The sequence below is a fragment of the Salvia splendens genome, chromosome 3 (genome assembly GCF_004379255.2).
Source record: "Salvia splendens isolate huo1 chromosome 3, SspV2, whole genome shotgun sequence".
Classification (NCBI taxonomy): Eukaryota; Viridiplantae; Streptophyta; class Magnoliopsida; order Lamiales; family Lamiaceae; genus Salvia; species Salvia splendens.
The window spans coordinates 39,331,365-39,353,625 of record NC_056034.1 but is presented as its reverse complement, the minus strand read 5'-3'; the positions used below and the strand labels follow the sequence as shown (position 1 = coordinate 39,353,625).

Below are 22,261 nucleotides of genomic sequence, written 5' to 3'. Positions count from 1 at the left end.
AACATATTAGAACTTACTTGCGCTCGAAGAGCGGCTCGCCTTCCCACCTCCTCCGCAACTTGTGCTCTAATAGGGGCACGTCGACGACGAGTATCACTTTGATCTTGGGCAATTCCCTTGCCCTGATCACCACCACGACGAGATGAAGACATGATATTTATGGAAAATTGAAAGTGGAGAATAGAGAGTAGTGTGATTGTGTGAATATGATAACGTGAACAACTAACGTGAGTAAATTATGAGCGCAAATAAAGTAAACAACTTGCGAGAATGAGGATGAAGAATGGAGAAATTGAGATTGAGAAGTGAAATTCTTATAAACACAAGAATGGGGTGAGTAGAAATGAAGAGGGGGATGGGTATTTATAGGGGAAAATTGTGATTAAATTTTTAAAAAAATCAAAATTTCAAAATTTTGAAAATCCGGCAGAACCGCCGGTTTTGTGTTGAAACCGCCGGTTTCGTCAACGGTTTTCTGACGAAAACCGGTGGTTTCTGACCCGGTTTCTGAAAAGGCTATGGGTAGGTCGGAAGTAGCTTGAAAAGTTGTCGGGAACCGCCGAACCGTCGGTTACGGTTCGTAAAAAAATGAAACCTGAACCGGCCAGGCGGAACCGGCGGTTCCGGTCACGGTTCGAACCGCCGCCGACGGTTCCAGTTCCGGTTCGAAACCGCCGGTGACAGTTCCGGGCCGGTTCGTCCGGTTCGGTTCTGTTTGGGGACCTCTATAATGAACTAAGTAAAACCTTTGATAAAATGCTTCAAAGGAGTTTCCTTGATAATGAACTAAGTAAAACCACACTGAGGATATATAAATCGAATATTTGATTTGCATTACATGTAATAATTATTCTTATTAAATACTTATTTAATAAGCTTATTACTTTCAATGTAGGATAATTAACTCAATTATTTAATCCTATGACTTTTTTTATAGCTCATTTAAATAGCTCTTAATTTTGCACAACTTTAATTCATTATTTCTCACTCACCGGGAATCGGATTTGAGAAAATGAATATATCACGGTCATCTACTCCGGACGTAGATTGACGCCATATCATTTAATTTTATAAAATTAAATGTCTCGTTGAAATTATTCTTGGTCAAAGTCCTTTGACCAGGCATACGATTCCAACAAAATCATAATTGAGAGTTAGTGAGTCCAAACTGGCTGGATATGCACCGCGCATTCATATTAAGCACAATTTTTAGTTTTAAATCATAAAAAAAACTCAGCGTGTGATACGAGCATATCTCTATGAATATTCCCTCTATCCTATTATTTAGTTAGTTATTGATTTGCATATCTTTCTCATATAATTAGTTTCTTATTCTCTAAGTTAGGATATTTTGCATTATAAATAATGACTTTGTTATTCCTTTCCATCATTCAAGAAATATCAAATTATCTTATTTTTCTTTTATGGTGTTTTACTTTTTTTTGCAATCTTAAATCTTGGTTTGATCGACGGGCAAAGCTCCCGCCGTTTATGATGTTAAGGGAACTTCACCCTTAACAGCATGTTGAAACATTTTTTAGTGATATTTTTACACATAAATCTACGTAGTTCCATTTTTTTAACTAATCTATTGAAGACTGAAGTGAATGCCAAATTTAGTAAATTGATAATAATACGTAATCAAACATGAAACATCTAAAATTAAAGTAACCAGTTGGGTCAAATAAAATTAAAGTTTGTTCCAACTTCCAACCATAAAATAAAAAACATATAAATACTCACCAATTTTATAAGAATAATGATTTAAACTTTTAGGCCACCAAAGAATCAAGAGGTGTATCTACGCCCACACTGGAGTGGACTTGAATTTAGTAGAAAGAAGAGGTGTTTGTGGATAGGTAGAACAAGGGCGGAACGCAATGCCTTGAACAATAAGCCCACATTTCCATCTCTTGGTCTCCAGCAACCGCGCCTCCACTGCTCCGTCTTCTCTTCCAACGTAGAAGAATCCAATCTCCACCTCCATCCAGGATGCAGATGCACCACTCGTTCTCCCGCACCCTCCATATCCGATTTATCATCCACGAACCTGATTATCCCCTTGACCTTCTCCAACCCCTCCGCTGTCTCCCTCAGTTTGTACACCAGATACGCTGCATACACACTCCGTGCCTTCAGCACTCCTGCTCCCATCTCTGCTCCAATGTCAAGCATCCATGATGAACACAGCTCTGCCACCTCCCTACACAATTGCACCTTCTCATCTTTACTTCATTAATACAAGTAATCCATAAATTAACTAATTAAAGCAGACTCATACCTAGAATCGTCATCAAGTCTCCAATCCCAATTCCCTAAGTCGTTTCCAAAAGCAATGATCAGATCTTTTCCTCGCACCATATAACTTTTCTTCCCATTCCTTTCCTCTTCTAAGTAACTCTGCTTGCACCATGTTGGACGAGATGGAGGAGCATAATTTATATATGTGTTCTTAGATCGTGACGGATTCAAGAAGTGTGACTTGCTGAAGAAGGTCGTTGCCAACTTGCCGGTGTCCTTTGGAGCCGTTTGAGCTGAGGAAACTTTTTTTTCCTTTCTGTTGTTATCTCTCCCCCCTCTTGATCGCTCGCAAGACTATTGCTCACAGTAGTTGGCGAGGAAAAAGGAAAATTTTGGTTGTTGGAGTACTTGAAGATGGCACCGTGTAACTGATCGTAAAATTCACGGCTAAAACTAGAAGATCGAGAGCTGAATGCGCTGGAATTCGTTGAACGACACAGGGCTATCTCCCGGTCGTGCTGTCGGCGCAGCACGGCCACCACTAGCAGTGGCGGACGCTGAAATATTTTTTGGGAGGGGGTGTAAAGTATATTTTTTTAGTTAATACCCCTTTCGTTCCACAAGAATATGTACTCTTTCTTTTTTAGCTCGTCCCACAATAATATACACTTTCTAATTTTGGAAACACTTTTCTCTCTAATGAGGTGAGACCAATTCTCCACTAACAATACTTTAATTATTTTTTTTCTATATCTCTCTTATTTACTAATTTTGCACTAAAACTCATGCCTAATTCAAATTGCATTTTCTTTAGAGACAGAGGGATTATACACTTCTTTCGTCATTTAGAAATAGAGATTTCTGCAGCGACGCGAGTTTTATATTGAAATTGATATAGTATGAAACATAAATTGCTAAACTAGTTAAAATAGTATTAGTTGCAGTGGATGGAATCCACGTCATTAATAATATAATATATGATAAAAAGGTTATCAAAATTTTAAAATGACTAATGAATTAAAAGATAAATATTTGAACTTACCGTATTTAACTGTATTTAATAAGAGTAGTGAAAACATGTACTCCCTTAGTCTTTATTCCTTATCTCCTACTTTTCAACAAAATTTCTTAATCTCCGTATCCAAAAGTTTTGTCTCAACTTTATTAGGACGGGGGACTAATATTTTTAAATTAGAGTGCAACAATTAAACATTTGTAAAACACTAAAACGTATTAATAAATGTAGAACACGTGATATGGGTGTAGCCTATAGGCAGGGGACTTGACATTTGCAAATTTTATTATTATTATTAATTTAATTAGCCTTGGTTATCTCATCTTCTTCTTCAAGCGACAACGACAAACATTTTTTTAAAACTCTCTTCTGCAATTTCAAGTTTCAGCCCCTCCTTCTTATTCAATCTTTTACATTTTAGACTTCAGCTACAATAGTTTGGTAAGAGCTAAAGATATTTTTTCAGACATTTTTAAATTTTTTGAAGTATAAAATTAAAAAAAATATAATTTGGGGAGGGCTTAAGCCCTTCCTCCCTTGACTGTGTGTCCGCCACTGACCACCAGCCTCTCCCAATTGTCGTAGTGCTTACTCATCTTCACCTATACAAGCTTTACCATAAGATCAAAATTTATGAATCCTTTGTCCTTATTTTTTTTGTTTAAGAGGATAAGTCTTCTGTCTTAGTCATCTGTACTCTGTATTGCAGTTAGCACGAAGTTGCCGAGGGACTTCTCGCTAGGCCCTCACTCATTTCATAAGGAAGTTGACATATTATATCATCGTTTTAAATATGATTATATGAACACAAAAAAATGCAACTCTATTTATTTTGTAAGGATCAATAATAAATTGAGAGAACTGGAGTAAGTACATTTTAAGCCTCTATCCTGTCCGCGATGCATATCTACTGTCAATATTCTACTTTAAAATGCATTTTTGCAATCCCAATATCATATATTTTGCTTGTTTAACTTTAAAGTACTTTGGCTCTTTTTCACCACTTTTTTCAGTTTAAATGCCCCAAATATATAAGGGCATTTTTGTCACTAACTTTCCAACCGCAGCCGCCGCCTTTAATTTCCCAGTCAAATAATTAAGGGAAAACAGGAAAATTTCAATAGATAATTATTAAACTAATTCACAATTAATAATTCATTAAACTAATTCAAAATTAACATGTTGATATTTTCCATCACTAAATAAGACCAATGATAGTTAGCTAGGTAATGGAAACATGACAAATAAAAATCAACAATCTAATTAATTTATCATTGTAAAACTCAGTTACCTACTACATTGTGCTCACTCCGTCCCATAAAAATATGTGCATTTTCCATTTCCGCTCGTTCCACAAAAATATGTGCATTCCATTTTTGAAAAGTTATATTAATTTAATAATGTAGGTCTCACTATCCACTAACACTATTTTTATGGGACGGAAGGAATATTATTGAAACGAAGTTCTTGACTTAAAGTGAGTGTTTGATTACTCAAGAGCAAAAAAGTTTTCCCCAGAATATCCTACTGCCAAATAGGCCTACAAAACTTGGAGAGGCTGCTACTTCTGTAGACTGCTTGTATAAAGGAAGAGTTAAGAGGGGGTAAAAACCAGTGAAATTAGAGGCCAGAAGATCTATGAATGTGGTGATGAATAAAACAGACAAAACTTGAAGCCTTTTATTCTCATTGTAGTTTACCTTTAATATTAAGTTCTAATTGTAGTTTACAAAAAATAATGAACACAAGAACAATTCAATCACGTCGCGTTGACCATATTAGCTAAAACTATAATACTATAATATAATTGAACACAAGAATAATTAAGGCAAGTTGCATTGACCACTTCAACATAAACCTATGCTGCCTATATTTCAAATAGTAGGTTTTTAAATTAAAATAATGTAGTATAAGTTTTAATGCGTAATTAGTAAAATAAATGAGATAAAACAATTAGTAAAAGTATTATTAGTATGTAATGACATTCATATTATTAATAATATTTATCTGGAGTGTTAGTCATAGTAATATTTACAAAATGTTAGTATATATTATTAGTTTTAATAATATAGTAAATTGTAAATAAAATGATCGAGATGATATATTGTTAAAAATTTTCTAAATTTGTAGTAATACCGTATAATTTGAAGGAACCGACTGAGGGAGACTTTCATATACTACCAAGTCTCCGGCTTTAGAAATTTAGTCAGGAAATTTGATATATTAAAAAAAAAATAAACCAAGTATTAATTGGTGTTTCTGAGTTGCGAGAAATTCGTTGGTTTCAACGATTGTGAAATTGCGCAGATTGAATGTCAATGGACCTTCTATCTACGTTGCCGGCTGAGTGTTTATCGGAGATTCTGCAGCGAACTTCGCCTGCGGATGCCATGAGATTCGCTACGATCTCAAAAGGCTCTAAATCCGCCGCTGATTCCGACGCCGTTTGGGTCAGATTTCTGCCGGAGGATTTGCCGGAAATTATATCAAGATCTGTATCTCCGGTGGTCTACGCCAACAACAAGGAGCTATACTTCATCCTTTGCAACTCTCCAATTCTTCTCGATGCCGGAAAATTGGTATTATTTCATCCTTCACTCACAAAATTCATGCTATATGAGTACTAGAATATTTACATTAAATTGCTGCCTGTATAAGATAATATATGTACATAGTAATTATTTTGGGTTTTCTGAAATATATACATAATTATTTGATAAATTTATTTTACCGAAGTCGTCTAAAATTAGATCAGGAAAGCATCACCTTGTTTTAATTGATTGATCAGTTATTTGAGCAGAAAATGAATTAGTCAAATAATTCATATTGTACAAATTCTTTCTTCGATATCCTCATTTAACGCATGAAAAAAGAAAAATTGGGTTAGGACGTTCGCCAATCTTTAATTGAGAATAAAAAGGTTAATCGGAGCAATATTAATTATATATGAGGAATTCGTTGAATCTGGATGATTTCCCATATTATAATGACAATATAGAGGAGTGAACGTGGGCCAAAAAAATTAATTTGTCGTTGATTTCTTCTATAACTTTGAAACAGAGCTTTAGTCTGGAAAAAAGGAATGGGAAGAAGTGCTACATGGTGGGAGCAAGAGAGCTGGAAATTATCTGGTGTGGCAACACCCCAATGTACTGGGACCTCACATCCCATCCAGATTCAAGGTCCTTTCTTCACAATCTTTTCAATAAAAAAAAGGGTTTCTTTTAACAAACAACAAATGTGGTTTTTAACCAATTGCAGATTCTCAGAGGTTGCTCTGTTAAAAATTGTTCATTGGCTTGAAATCCGGGGCACGATGAACACTTGGATGCTATCCTCCAACACCGTCTACGGATGTTATCTTGTCTTCAAGCTAGACCGGAATCCCTACGGACTCCAATCAGCAAATGCATTTGTGAGATTCACGAATGATGGAGTTGGTGGTGATAGTGATCAGAGGGAAGCTATTCTCGATCACTTTGGGCGGGAGAATGCTCGTGAACGCCACAGCCGGACTGGAGAGGGACCGGTAAGGATAGGCGATGGCTTGACAGAGATTGCGAAGGTGCACCTGCAACGCCCTGATGGATCTGAGCAGAGTGGAAGGGTAGCTGTGGGGAGAGGTGATGGGTGGATGGAGGTGGAGTTGGGAAGCTTCTATAACGATCGAGGCGATGACGGTGTGGTAGAGACATGGCTGTTGGGGAACGACGGCTATCAAGAGAAGTCGGGTCTCATCGTTCAGGGCATTGAGTTTAGGCCCAACTCATGATTCCTTTCTTCATTTTTCTTATTCAGACTTATGCTTCGTTGCCTTGTGTAATAGTAATACACTTTCCGTGGTCAATTCTAATAAAAGTAATTCATGTGTTTCAATATAAAATAAATGTGATATTAAAGATATTAGTCAATTTGAATTTTCTATATATTCACATAATATTAATTTATTTTGAAAAATAAAATAAATACAACTAAATAGTTATATTTTTCATCATTGTATTTGTATTTTCCATCAAGAGACATAAACATAAGTCGTATTATTAGCATAACAAACAAAAGAATTACATTCATTTTTATTGAAAAAGAGAATTTTAGATTTATTGTATACTCATATTCTTAATTTTTATTATTTATTAAGTTATTATTAAAATATAGGCAAAATTCAATTCCTAGTATATGAATAATGTCGGGTATTCAGGTACCCTATTTAGAGGGTTTGAATACCCGTGTAGGGTATCTGGATAACTGAAACACACTCCGGGTCGGGTTTGGGTATACGTGTGTGACAAATTTCGGGTGCGCACTTAACTATTTGTAATGCTCAAAACATCACCCGCAAGTGTACGGGGTTTTATTGGTCGTGGCAAATTAAATTATCGATCCTTGAAGACTAAATGTCAGTTTGAGTATCACAAAAGGACTTTGAACACTATTTAGACTAATAAGAGGAGTTCTTGATTTTCTTAACTAAGAAGTAAATGAAATTAACAAGGAAAGGAAAGAAATAACGGTTTTCCCACAAATTTGGGAGAGTAGGGCTATGGTTCCGATTGCAATGGATCACGGATATCACCTAGTGGACATGCTCATCTATTTGGGCCTCACTCATGGCTAGGAAAGTTGCTACAATTGGCTGGCCCTCTCTCAAGTGCACCTAACACGTGGATCAACCTCTATGTCGAACTCTCTTCCCTACACGTCGAAGCTAACTCCTAAAACCTGACTCAAGCCTTCTCTTTAGCACATGCTTATCTCGAATACATGAATTTCTCGTAGTTGTTGATTACACATCAAACCCAATCATGCATTTCTCAATAGCATCAATTAGGCAAAGATATATTCAATTGGTAGCAAAGCAATTGAATAATGAAAGCACAACAATCAACAAAACCATAAAATGAAATAGATAAGCATCAAACGACAGGATTAATCTATACAATCCATTAAATCTTCACCAAATCCTTACTAGATATTTCGCTACTCATAATTTCATCATAATACATGACAAATCCATGAAAATGATGAAAACTTGAAAACAAAGAAATAGATACTCCCAAGAGGTAGATTTGGTGGACTCTAGGGAGGTAGATTTGGTGGACTCTGGGATGTCTCCTTCCTTCAATATCGAATGGGGAAGCTCCTTTGCCCTCAAATCACCTTGAACTTCTTGAAATTAGCTCAATTTGAGTGTGTGAAAGTTAGGTCATCGAATGTGTGAACTCCTTTTTATACTTGGAGTGAGAAATGGACAAAATAAAGTATAAGTCACAATCGTTCGACCTGGCTATTTATAAGTGTGAGAACGCCTGATTGGGTGTTATTTCGGCATCACGTTTCTCTTCCAAAATGCCTGATCGAGCGAATCTCTATTCGAAAAATGACTGCCCGGACGAATTCTCTGGACTCCTATGCACAAACCGAACGCCCGTTCGGGCGTTTCTCTACTGTCCTAGCGCACGATCGAGCGTTCTCTTTATTTTGCCTCCTTAAGCCTTGTTTCAAGCTTGTTTTCACCGGTTTTTACTTCAAAACTTCGATAAACTCATTAAATCACCTACCTAGTGCATAAGTGAGTGAAAATCTATACTAAACACCTTAAATCAACAATAACTTGTGTTAATCACCCACAAAAATATCTTTAACTATGAGTTTGTCAGATACGGGTACTCGATATTTTCAGATCGGATAACCACGGGTAACCGTATTCCCGCCCCTATTTGTAGGGCTTGCCTCATACTTAGATCTCCTTTATCCGTAAGTTGACATTTCCATGCCTCAATGTAATCAAGATTATGTCAATATAATTAAAACTTAAAAGACGACATTTTGTACATAGTTAAGGAAAATTAAAACTTATGTAATCTAATATTCTAGTTTTAAAAAAGATTGATTAAAATTTAATCAAATTTTATAATTTAATACTCCTTCCGTCCCATAATAATTGTCACACTTCATTTTTACCATAAATGGTAAGTAGGTCACACATTCTACTAACTCACTTCAGTCACATTTTATTATAAAACTAATATAAATAAGTGGGTCTCACATTCCACTAATTTTTTCAACCAACTTTTCTTTACATTTCTTAATATCCATGTTCACAATAAGAGTGACAATTATTATGGGACGAAGGGAGTAATTATTAATACTTTTCTATTTTGAAACAAACACATGTAGATTATGATACTATAGAGATATGCAAAATAAGCTACTAAAATATATACTCAATATTAAACCATAAATGCAAGAAATTTAATCAATGATATAATTCCATAATATAATGTCATCCCATATCTCTTAAAAACACACTACATAAAAAGGAGTACTCCTTGTGCCTCATTAATGTTGACACATATCTTTTTCGGCACTGATTTTGAAAAAGTGATATTCCCTCCATTCAATTAAATTGAGACGTATTCCTTTTTGGAACATCCCAATAAAGATGAGTCATTTTATTTTCTGATAAAAAACAAAATATGCAATCCATTTTGATTTATTTCATCATCTACTTTACTCTCTTCGCTTTTTTCACTCACTTTTCTTCATATTTCTTAAAACCCGCGACGAGTCAAACTTGGACAATATTTCACTGAATATTTCACTCCCTCCATTCTATAGTAGTTGATGCATTTCTTTTCGGCACAGAGATTAAGAAAATTTTTAATAAATGAGTTAGGTAAAGGAAGAATAAAGTAGGAAAGGAAAAAGATAGAGAGATGAAAAGAGAATAAAGTAAGAGAGAGTAAAGTGAGAAGAAATTTGTTCACTTTTACTAAAAAATGAAATAACTCAACTACTATAGAACGTACCAAAATGGCAAAATGACTCTACTACTATGGAACGGAGGGAGTATTAGTTTTATAATAAAATGTAGGTGTAAGGAGTTAGTGGAAAGTGGGGTCCATTTACCAAAAATGGAAAAAAGCAAAGTGGACAATATTTCAAAGAAGAACCAAAATGACAAAACTGGACAACATTTCACGTACAGATGGAGTATTTATTTTATTTTTCCAAAATGAGTGCGAAAAAAGAAATATGTCAACACTAATGGAACGAAGGGAGTACTTAGTATATGATCTAGAGATATTGATGTCTAAAACAATGAACTTTAGTCAAATTTTAGTATTTCTATACATTTTAAAATTGGTCTAAAATATCATAAATATTATATTCCGAGTGTTATTTCTCATGGACAGTCACCATATTCGACTAACGTATATGGCTTTTTTATCCTATTTGTAATACCCTCGGATTTTGCACGGTTTTAAGGCCATTACTTGGTCTGTTTTGAATGTCGAAGTTGTATTACATGTCCATTATTTGCATATTTTATATATTTTGGTATTTTAACATGTTTTGTGAGAAATGTGCATATTTGAGCTTAAAAAGGGAGTCAAAACGCGAAGTAGGAAATCTAGAGTTTCTGGGAGCGTACAGCGGCCGCCATATCTGTAGCGGCCCGTTCCGGGAAATTTGTGCATGGAATGAAGACAAGCCCAGCGACCGCTGGGCAATGCGTGACGACCGCCACCCAAGAGTCAGAAGCCTCGGATCAATGCATGGCGACCGCTGGGCAAGGTGCAACGGTCCGCAAGAAAAACGCGGCGAGAAGAATTTGTCCTACTTTCTCTCCAAGATTTACCATATTTTGCAACCCTTTGCCTTATTTGAGAGGGGCGATTTTTCCCCTATATATAGCCCTTAAAGCTTCATCATTAGGATCCTCTTTTTGCAACATATTTTCTAGAGATTAAAAGTTAGAGTACTTCATTGTGCAATGAGTCGAAGAAGGATTCAAGAACATCAAAGCTACAAGGATTCAACCTTTGGATTTTATTTGCTTTAGTTTTATGTTCCAATTGTTTTCCCTTCAATTTATGTTTTTAGATTATTCTAACATGTGTAACTAAATTCATAGGATTCTAGTGATGTGTTAGTAACGACTTTGGTTATACAATTCTTTATTCTATTTAATATCCGTTTGTTCTTACTTTGTTTCTTCCTTAAGTTGTTGAATAATGCTTCATGTTTGAGTGACACATTCTGTGATGAACTAATATAACTTGCTACATAATCGTGAGAGGAGGTTGGCGAGTTAGATTCACTTAATAGACACTACAATTAGCTTCCTTTAAAACGACACTGTTAATTAAGAGTGATGACATTTCAAAGGTCTTAGGAGCTTTTATGAGTTACGTATTTAGGATTGACAACCCTAATGTTTGTAACCAACGTTTGCATCGCATGAGCATAAACTAGGTTACTCGTTCTATCAAAGTAAGAACTGTGCTAGGGTATTGTAGTTGGAATTTGTATAACCATAATTATGAACGAACATCCCTGGAATTCCCTTATCTCTATACTTTTATCTCCGTGATTTATTTGCAACTAGTTGTTTATTGCTTTCAAATCGTTCTTTGCTTTCAAAAATTCAAAAATCTTTTGGTTTTCCAAATAGTAATTGAGTTTTAGTAGAGGGTAGCCAGTCTGTGATTGTTTTCCCCGTGATCTATATCTGGTACTAACCTTTAGATATACTATTCATACTCTGTATACTTGCAGGTATTTATAGTGCTAATAAAAAGTGCATCAATTTGACATAACTAAACAATGTGATTTACTATGTGCCTTCTTATTCTACTTGCCACGAATTTAATTAGTTGTCTAACATATTATAAATATTTCACTGTTGTCCGCATAGAATAATTTTTCATTAAAAATATCTTATTTGGGTCGGATTGAGAAATAATACTGGAAATGTAAAATTTATACTCCCTCCATCCCATAGAAATAGACTATATTTCCTTTTTCATCCCTCCCATACAAATAGTCCATATCCATTTGCGACAATTTTTTTCTCATTCTTTTTTACTTTATTATTTATGGGCCCTACTACCCACTAAACAATTTCTACTACTTTTAATCCTTCTCTTTTACTTTATTAATATCAAATGATATATTTCGATGGGACCCGGGAGTAACATTTTAGACTAAAAGTAAGCAAAAATTCGTAATTTTAGACCAATATCCCTATAATCTAGTAGTAGTATTTTCATTTAAGCACTTGAAAAGAAAAACGGAAATTCCCAAATCACTAAACGGAAATTAAAAAGTGACATGCCAGTAAAACACAATTCTCTTCTCCTTAGAGCATATCCAATGGAGGCTAGCGGACCGGCTAGCCGATTCCTAGCGCTGGCCGGTCTGCTAGCCGAACCATTGTAGGCGGCGAGCGGAAAAACAGTGAGAATTTCGGCGAGCGCATGCTGATTTATGAGCGCTGGCCGATGCGCTCGCCGATGCGCTCGCCGATCGGCTGGCCGCCATTGTAGGCTGACGATCAGCGAGCGATCGACCAACACTTTTTTTTTTAATTTTCGAAACACTATATATACGCAATTTGCACGTTATTTTCATTCGCACCGCTTGTTTTAACGAGTTTTCTCTCTCACTTAATTTCTGTACAAGAGCAATAAAGCAAAATGGAGAACAACAACGAGTCTACTCCAGTGACGAGCGGGTCTCAAACTCCCACTGTACTCGTGGGAGGTGGATGGGGTCCGATGGCCGGGTACTACAATATGTACCCTTGGTAGCAGATGATGCCCGAGATGGCAGCCGAGGGTAGTATGCCGGGATGGCAGGGGATGCAAGGTGGGCAGGGGGTACCGGGGATGCAACCCGAGATGCAGATGATGCCGGGGTGGGCAGCCGGAGATGCAGATGATGCCGGGGTGGCAGCCGGGGATGCAGGGGACGCCGTGGGGACAATGTCTATCGCCCCAGTCTTGATTTTTTGACTGCTTCTTCACACACATCGACCCCATCGGAGACGCAGTTCACTGAGTGTGAGACTTTCTCCTTAGAGAAGTTGGGGATAGATTTCGAGGATGCGGACACTCCCGTTCAAACGGGGGGAGTAGGGCGGGGTCGGGGCGCACCAAAGAAGAAGAAGGGCAAAGGGAAGGGCAAAAGGGTGGTCGGCGAGTCGTCGCAGCCGGCTGATAACGACAGCCCGGCACGGAGGAAGTGGACGGATGCGGAGAACTTCTCGCTGTCAAAGGCTTGGGTGAGTGTTTGCGATGATCCCCTCCATTCGAACAATCAGAGGATCGTCAACTTGTGGGCTAAAATATCAGCAGCCTACAATGCATTTTGCCCGGAGGGATGGCCACACAACGGGGAGGAGTGCCGGAAGGGGTGGGACCGAATCAGGGCTGCGGTCTCCCGATTTTCTGGCTTGTACAACAATGCCCTCCGCATGCAGACCAGTGGCAAAACTGACGAGGACTGCAGGAGGATAGCGGAGAAAGCCTTCCCCGTGCCCGGGCTTTATAATGAGTTCACCTACTGGAACTGCTATGAGGTGCTGATGGACTCCGAGAAGTTTCGGGCATGTGTCGATGTTGGCTGGCCGAAGAAGCAGCGACTGAACTATGCCGGTGATTACAGCGGTGGTTCCCACGACCTCCCCGAGGATGTTCAGGAGTTCCCGTCCCATCCATCGTTTACTCGCCGCACTCGCCTGTTTGGTCAAAGGCGGGCGCAACGGGTAGCGAGGGGGGTCGCCCAGGGGTCCCAGGAGGTCCAGTCGGCATCCCCCAGTTGGCAAGTCGCCAACCGAGCTCGCCTTCTTCGCGCGTCAACAAACGCAGGCTCAGATGCACAAGATCTTAGCTGAATGGAGGGCGGCAACTGACCCGTGGAGAAGATATTTCTTCACTCAATGCTCGAGAGTATGCAGGTCGATTTGGATGCCGCTTCGGCACAGTTGGGGGGCTCAGACGCGGGCTCAGATGCCGCAGATTTGGGGGTCCCGGATAGCGGCTACAACGGCGGCGGCGACGGCAACGGCGACGGCCACGAGGAGTGTGGCGGAGGCTCGTGTGTGGAAGAGGGGTTTTTTTTTAATTAATGTAATTTTTTTTATTTAATGTACTTTTTAAAATTTACTATTATTATTAAATTTTCATGTATCTGTGTCAGTAAATTTAATTCCGTATTTTATGTGATTGTTTTTTTTTTTTTTTAAATTAACTTCATATATTTATATCATATATATGAAGGAGGAAATTACAAATCAACTCCTATAACAAGGAGGAAAGACAAATTACGCCACCCAGGGTTCGAACTCGAGACTTAATTATTTATTTTTTATAATTTTGTTTATTGTGGCTAGCCTATTGCTTGTACAGTTGTTTGTCCTGATGATGTGGTAGGAGGAGTTTGTGGCTAGCCTATGGCTGGCCTATTACCATTGTGGATGCTCTTAAAAAACGTATAAACACGAGCAGCTGGTGGGGCCCGTGGGGGTATTGGGACTGGCACCGTGGTCCAAGTCTCCGCTGGAGCAGCGGCTTGGCCCATGTTGGCTCTGTCCCAGCCCACGCTCACGAACTCCGCGTACCCCACGTTCTTCCTCAGCCGCTGCAAGAGCTCCACCGCGTCGATGCTATCCCCCACCACCACCACCTGATCCTTCTCCGCCCCTGCCAGAGCCACCGATTCGATGCCGGATATCCCGGTGGTGATTTTTAGGGCTTTGCAAAGGGATTTCTTGTCGTTCATCGACACCCTTACCACAATCTTAACCTGCATACGATCATCAGATTGAAAAGATCATGCACTTTTTAAGTAGTACAGAAAAAGAATATGAACAGTAAAATAAAGAAAGCTCCCTACTCAAACCAAACTTACAGATGAAACACAAGACTATTGCTCGCCATAGTTGCCGAGGAAAATGGAAAATTTGGGTTGTTGGAGTGCTTGATGATGGCACTGTGTAGCTGATAATAAAATTCACTGTTAAAACTGGAAGATCTAGAGCTGAAGGGGCTAGAATTCGTTGAAGGGCACAGGGCTATCTCCCGGTCGTGCTGTCGGCGCAGCCTCTCCCAATTGTCGTACTGATTACTCATCTTCACCTAGGGTTGGAACGGTACGGTATACCGCGCCGAAATGGTCATACCGCATACCGTACCGTGCGGTATGACCAAAAATCATACCTTTACCGTACCGCTTTTATCGGTATACCAAAATTTAGATATCGTTACCGTATCGCTTTTGTCGGTATACCGTACCGTGATTTCGGTATACCGCAATATGCGGTATACCGTGATTTCCGGTATATACCGTAATTGCGGTATATACCGCAATTGCGGTATAATGCGGTATAACGCGGTATACCGCGGTATATACAAAATGCATACCTTTACCGTACCTAAAACTCTCGGTACGGTATGATACCGTACCGAAAAGTACGGTATATCGAAAATTCGATATTTTCGGTATTTTTTCGATACGGTAAGTGCGATATTTCGGTATATTTTCCCAGTCCTATCTTCACCTATAAAAATTTTATAGGAATCCTTTTTTGTGTTTGACAGGAAAAGCCTTCTGTCTTAGTCGTCTATACTTGATACTCCTCTGTGTTTAAGTTACCACGAAGTTGCCTAGAAACTTCTCGCTTGGTACCATTTTAAATAGTAATAAGCATTTCAAATTTGACCACAAAAAAGGCAACTATATTTATTCCATGAAGATAAATAATAATTTTGTATGGTGCTAATTAAAATTCATAATCTATAACTTAGAGTGAAACGTTTCAACAACTAAAATTATGATTTTTTGGCTGAAGGATAATATTCTACAAATTAAGTTGGAGTTTCATTTGCAAGTTAATTCTATGTTTGGTATCTTGTACTCCATTCGTTCCATGTTAATAGAAATACTATTTTTTTTGGCACGAAGATTAAAAAAGATACTTGTATAATAAGTGAAATGTAGAGAATAAAATAAGAGGGAGAATAAAGTAAGAGAGACTAAGAAAGAATAAAGTAAGAAAGATGATAAAATATGAGAGAGAAAGTGTATTGTTTTTTTTTCAAATATAGAAATGACTCTATTATGTCGGAACGTCCCAAAAAGAAATATGACTCTCTAAACGAGGATCGGAGGGGTATACCCCATGATTGAGAAACAACACCTAATAAAATGATTTTATTAAACTCGACAAGGGTATGGATGTTCGAGTGACACTGCACGAATATGGTTCTGATTCAGAGAACTTCACTTGACAGAGTGGAGTTCTTCTCAAAACCCACTCGATCCGAGTGGCCAACCAGAATCCACTCCAAAGTGCGATAGGCTTTCACTACTTCTGTTTATTCAATACACAATTATGATATTCATACGACTTCACGGTTACTAAGGCGAGTCACCTAATTACTGCAGTTGACCGAAATTGTGGATTACTAACATTAAGGTTGTCAATATTAGCTAATAACTCTTAAAAGCATAATCATGCCCTTATAATGCCCTCACTCTTAGGTTTAGTGTCAACAATATGAATCTAACATATGGATCCTCTCTCGATTCTCCCACCTGCCAATAAATCGACAAGATGTGTCACGCAACTTGAAGCAGTATAGAACATAATTAAACGAAGTAAATATAAGTCTTGGATTTCAAAAATAAGAATTAAATAATCATGAAGAGCTACTTTCCAATCCCCAGAATTCAACAAATTAGTTACTCATGAATGAAGTAACGAAATCAATAATAAAGTATGAAAGCATAAAAGTTATCTATGATAAAACCTAAAGGCAGAATCTTGTTGGTTTTAGTCTTCTCTTTACCCTCTTACTCCAATCTCCAAGTATAGAATGATCTTTGGCTTCTCAATGAATAATCCCATGGAAAAGGAATTCTCAGGTGAAACAGTCTCTCCTCCATTACGATGTATGGGGAGTATTTATAGAGTTGTGGGCGTTTTCCCTAATATGGTACTCCCTCCGTTCCATTGAATATGACTCACTTTTCTTTTTGGTTTGTCCCAACCAAGATGACCCATTACTTAAAATGGAAACACATTTATCTCTACTTTATTCCCTCTCTCTTACTTTACTCTCTCCTCTTAACACACAAAAAATAACTGCATAAAATCCTGTGCTGCCCAATGAAGGGGTCATCTTCCATGGGACGGAGGGAGTAGTATTTTCTGGCTCATAAAGGTAAGTTTTGGAGAGGAATAGGGTAAATTGTTCTAGACTTCCTCGGACACTTCTCGGTGGCCGCTGACTCATGCTCGGCCGTCGTTGGTTGTAACTACATTGCATGCGCAAATTCTGAAACGGGCGTTGGTTGCTCGACGACTGCTGGTCTACTCGGTGGCTGCTGATCTGGTCCGTTTCCTCATTTTTGACATTTTTCAGTCATTTTCTATGTCTATTTTGCACATTTCTCATAAAACACGTAAAACACAAAAATGTATAAAATAGGCAATTAAATGACATACTTCCTCCGTCCCCAAAGAATATGCAATTTGGGTTCGACATGTGTTTTAATGTAAAATTGATAAAGTAAGAGAGAGGTGGAGAGAAAAAGTAATTAAAGTATTATTAGTGGAGAAAGGATCTCACCTATTAGAGATAAAAGACTTTCCAAAATTAGAAAGTGCATATTCTTGTGAGACGGAATAAAAAGGAATGAGTGCATATTCTTATGGGACGGATGGATTAATTTGCATGATTGACATTTAAAACTGGCCAAATAAAGGCACTAAAAACATGCAAAATCCGTGTTTATCACACGTTCTTTCTCCTTCATTGCTATCAGTTGGTTCGTTATATCACAACTACACCAGCCATGCTTGCACTTAGGAAAGGGTGATATTGCTTGAATTTCATCCCACTAAGCCCTTGAGCTTGAGGTAATATGCTAAAACAAACATTTTTTCTTGTCGAGTGAGAGTCAAGATACGTTTTAGTTCATACGCTCTAGGTGCACTTTCACTTCCGAAACGTTCTTGTAAATCTTCCCACACCTCACCTGCAGTCTTCTCATGTTTGACGGTACTGTGAATTTCTTTGTCCATTGAAATATGCAACCAACCTCGAACCATAACGTTGCATCGTTCCACAATAATAACTCCTGCAAGCCTTCTTCTGGAAATAGAATTGATCCATCAACAAAATCAAGATTATTTTTCGCGAAAGGGGCATTACTTATTTCATCATCCTAATTTGTAAATTGCCATCACAGAGTATATCACTCGTGAAAACAATATTTGGGGTTATCAAGACCGGGGATAAAAATGGTGACATTACGTCGACCACGGCCAGTCTAGTGGGTTTTTTTGTTAGAGGTTTCTTCTTCCCCCTTTTGTCATGGTTTATGGATGAGAGAAAAAATAGTACTCTATCAGTCACATTTTGTCATTTCGGTTTGTCGCACAATAAGAGTCACATTACATTTTTACCATAAATGATAAATAGGTCCTCCATTCCACTAACTCACTTCACTCATATTCTATTATAAAACCAATATAAAAGTAAACACAATATTCCAGTAACTTTTCCAACCCACTATTCTTTACATTTCGTAAAATTCATGCTCATACCAAATATGACTCCTATTGTAGACAGAGAGGTAGAGGTAGTATATCAGTATATTGGATATAAAGATGATCAATATGCGGAAGCTGGTTGGTCTTTAATCTACTTTGGTGATATGAAAGATAAATTGGACACAACTAGGTGTGAATATTGTTTTCTCTATATGTTTGTGTGCCGAAAAGAGCACAATTATATCCAACTCAAAGCTACAGCAAATCGCACTAATTATGGAGCTATTTCCTAAAGATAATTATAGAGCTAATTACGAAGATAATCATAAAGAATACTCCTTCTGTCTCATTTCAAGTGATTATGCATAATTGATAAAGTAAGAGAGAAGGAGAAAAAGTAGTTAAATTGGGTAGTGGATAATGGGGTCCATAAATAATAAAGTGAAAAAGAAGGAGAAAAAGGTTGCCATAAATGGATATGGACTATTTGTATGGGACGGACGAAAAAGAAAATATGGCTTATTTCTATGGGATGAAGAGAGTAATAAATAGTTAAAGTGGGGAGAAAGTAAAGTAAGTAAGAGAATAATATAGATACGACTATCTTCTATATTATTCTCTCTGTTACTTTACTTTCTCTTTACTTTAACTACTTATTATCATCTTCGTAAAATAAAGGCAAAAAAGAAATCAATCACTTGAGATGAGACGGAGGGAGTATATGCTAAACAAATGGAAAGATTATATAAAGATAGGAAGACAAATCTCAACAAATCACTGGGATATCATCAAACTCATTAAAAATTTCTAAATAAAAACTATAATCATTTAATTATACGCATATTTTATTCAATCAATTATACTTTATGTATAGAATGAGAATCGAGAATAAATTCAGACTTAAGATGCAAGTAAACATTCTAGTGCACCGGATTCGTGGGGCGCACGATGTCGCCCCTAATTTTTATTTCTTTGCCTCAGTGTGTGCCCCGCACTAATTCCAGTATACTCATATACTACCAATACTTAAGGCCATTTCGGTAAGCAATAACAGGGCATAGAACATAGAGATCGGACAGAGAATCCCATCGAATTAGTCATATGCAATATGTTATATGCATATAGAAACACCGGTTGATAATTCACCTTCTTGAAAATAATTATGTCGTATAAAAAGTTTCACATGACTATGACTATGACTATGACTATGACTATGACTAGTACTAGTATTTGTGTATGCAAATAAAATTAGACGGTGGAGATAGCAAACCCTTAAAATTGATTTTCTTGATCCACGTTCCACACTGTGTTGGCAGAAATAATTTATTTGTTAAGTTGACGAAGTAACGCACTCTTACCTACCTTCAATAAATGTGATTTGCTATATATGCTAGAAGTCAAATGTATGACGCTGCTCATACATGATACATCATCTCCTTCAATGAAGTCTTAGTTACTTTCCCCTGGCTTCAATTTATAAACAAGAAAACATATAAAAAATCTTGACGCCAATTTCTTGGATATGTCTAAAAACTACGACAACTGGGAGAGACTAGTCGAAGCCGTGCTGAAAAAAGAGGAGTTCAGGCAACTTGCTCTCCGCCCCTCAACAAGTTTCAGCACAATCAGTGACGACACATCATGGTTTGACGATGACTCCCAAGAATTTCAAAACACTTTCCGACACTGAGTGGGACGGAGCGGATTTGCTGGAGATTGTGTCAAGATCTGTATCTCCGGTGGTCTATGCAAAGAAGAAAGAGCTATACTCGAGTCTTTGCAACTCTCCGATTCTTATTGATGCCGGAAAATTGGTATTACTCAATCAGTATAATTTTATTATATATTATTATTTAATAAATTAAAATTCTTTTAAAATAATTTAAAATTATAAATCATACTTAATTTCAATATAATATATAAGTATATAACTATAATCAATTATGTATATTATTACTGTATTATTTATATTATTTATAATTTTATTATTATCATAATGATAATTAATAATTTATTAAATAATTACTACCTCCGTATTTTAAAAAGAGAAATCTTTAAAACGACATAAGTTTTAATGTACAATTGATAAAGTAAGAGAGAGAAAGAAAAAAAGTAATGGAATTAATGTTAGTGAATTGTGAGGTTTACTTTATAATAATGATATAAGTGGTAAATAAGTTGATATATAGGGGTTTAAAGATTTCTTAAAATAGAAAATTTATGAACTAAAATGGAAAGAGTTCTATTTTTAAAACAGAGCTTTTGGCTGGAAAGAAAGAAGGGGAAGAAATGCTACATGGTGAGAGCAAGAGAGCTGGGAATTATCTGGTGTGGCGACACACCAAGTTACTGGGACCTCACATCCCATCCAGATTCAAGGTCCCTTCTTCACAATCCCAATCCCAATCCCACATTTTCAATATAAAAAAAAACAGGGCTTCTTTAACAAATAACAAATGTGGTTTTAAACCAATTGCAGATTCTCAGAGGTTGCCCTGTTAAAAGAAGTTTGCTGGCTTGAAATCAGAGGCACCATAAACACAGGGATGCTATCCTCCCACACCGTCTATGGTTGTTATCTAGTCTTCAAGCTGGATCGAAATAGTTACGGACTCGAATTGGCCAATGCATTTGTGAGATTGATGAATGATAAAGTCGACGGCGATGATGAGATTCTGGATCACTTCAGGCGGGAGAATGCTCGTGACCGGCACAGCCGGACTGGAGAGGCGCCGGTAAGGATAGGCGATGGCTTGACTGAGATTGCTGAGGTGCACCTGCAACGCCCAACTGGAAAGTCGGAGTCCCCCGGGAAACAGAACTCGTGGGGTAGGAACTACCGACCCCACGGTCGACGGCGACCCAGCCCTCCGCCGGTAAGGATAGGCGATGGGTTCACGAAGAAGGATGAGATGCAAAGCGCCAGTGGTTCTCAAAGTGGAAGAGTGGCTGTGAGGAGAGGCGATGGATGGATGGAGGTGGAGTTGGGAAGCTTCTATAACGATCGAGGTGCACACGGTGTGGTCGAAACATGGCTGTTGGGGAGGGAAGGCCATCAATGGAAGTCGGGTCTCATCGTTCAGGGTGTTGAGTTTAGGCCCAACCCATTATTCCTTTCTTCATTTTCCAATTCTTAGACTAATGCTTCATTGCCTTGTGTAATAGATATACACTTCGTTTCAAGGATTTGAGGTACATTAATTGAACTTGGTGGTTACATATTTTAAATAGGACTTGCAAATTTAAATCATGAATTTGCATGCAATTAATTTCTAAAGTGATTCACATATGCACCCCTAAAGTATGTTGGAAAAATAACGAAATACTTACGGTTATACCGCACTTATCGGGGTAAAAAAAATATCAAAATGTTGAATTTTTAGTACTGTATAATATTCTTTAAAATAATAGTATAATAATATAGCAAAAATTATAGTATATATTGTAGTATTTGATATACCAATGTATAACAAATATACTAATATTAATATGTACAATAGGTTTGATTCCACTTTCAGGAATTAATATTTGAAATTAAGTAATACGGAGTATTTTTTTATGGGCTGTTCTTTTTCTTTAGTTTTTATAGAAAAATGAACATAAATTTAAAGATCGTATCATGTGTACTCTAATTCGAGACCTTTTACCACTCTACCACT

At 37.4% G+C, this 22,261-nt stretch overlaps 3 protein-coding genes and 1 long non-coding RNA gene across 4 annotated transcripts; 2 read left to right on the top strand and 2 right to left on the bottom strand.

The window, feature by feature from the left end:
* Positions 1 to 1,788: 1,788 nt before the first annotated feature.
* Positions 1,789 to 2,361, bottom strand: LOC121797005. Its single transcript, XM_042195750.1, has 2 exons — positions 2,282 to 2,361; positions 1,789 to 2,203 (listed from the first exon to the last, which is right to left on the bottom strand). The coding sequence occupies exons 1-2, from the start codon at positions 2,359 to 2,361 to the stop codon at positions 1,789 to 1,791; spliced, it is 495 nt and encodes a 164-aa protein (XP_042051684.1).
* A 3,042-nt stretch (positions 2,362 to 5,403) lies between these two features.
* LOC121795988 (F-box protein PP2-B11-like) lies at positions 5,404 to 7,139 on the top strand. Its single transcript, XM_042194672.1, has 3 exons — positions 5,404 to 5,835; positions 6,317 to 6,438; positions 6,518 to 7,139. Exons 1-3 carry the CDS (start codon positions 5,569 to 5,571, stop codon positions 7,026 to 7,028), a joined length of 900 nt encoding a protein of 299 aa, XP_042050606.1. The 5' UTR covers positions 5,404 to 5,568; the 3' UTR covers positions 7,029 to 7,139.
* A 7,655-nt stretch (positions 7,140 to 14,794) lies between these two features.
* On the bottom strand, positions 14,795 to 15,259 carry LOC121795992. The gene is made up of 2 exons (XR_006049678.1): positions 14,954 to 15,259; positions 14,795 to 14,848 (listed from the first exon to the last, which is right to left on the bottom strand). It is a non-coding gene; the product is annotated as an uncharacterized LOC121795992 (long non-coding RNA).
* Positions 15,260 to 20,254: 4,995 nt separating this feature from the next.
* LOC121797004 (F-box protein PP2-B11-like) lies at positions 20,255 to 21,830 on the top strand. Its single transcript, XM_042195749.1, has 3 exons — positions 20,255 to 20,416; positions 20,860 to 20,981; positions 21,082 to 21,830. The coding sequence occupies exons 1-3, from the start codon at positions 20,255 to 20,257 to the stop codon at positions 21,737 to 21,739; spliced, it is 942 nt and encodes a 313-aa protein (XP_042051683.1). The 3' UTR covers positions 21,740 to 21,830.
* The last annotated feature ends 431 nt before the right edge of the window (positions 21,831 to 22,261 follow it).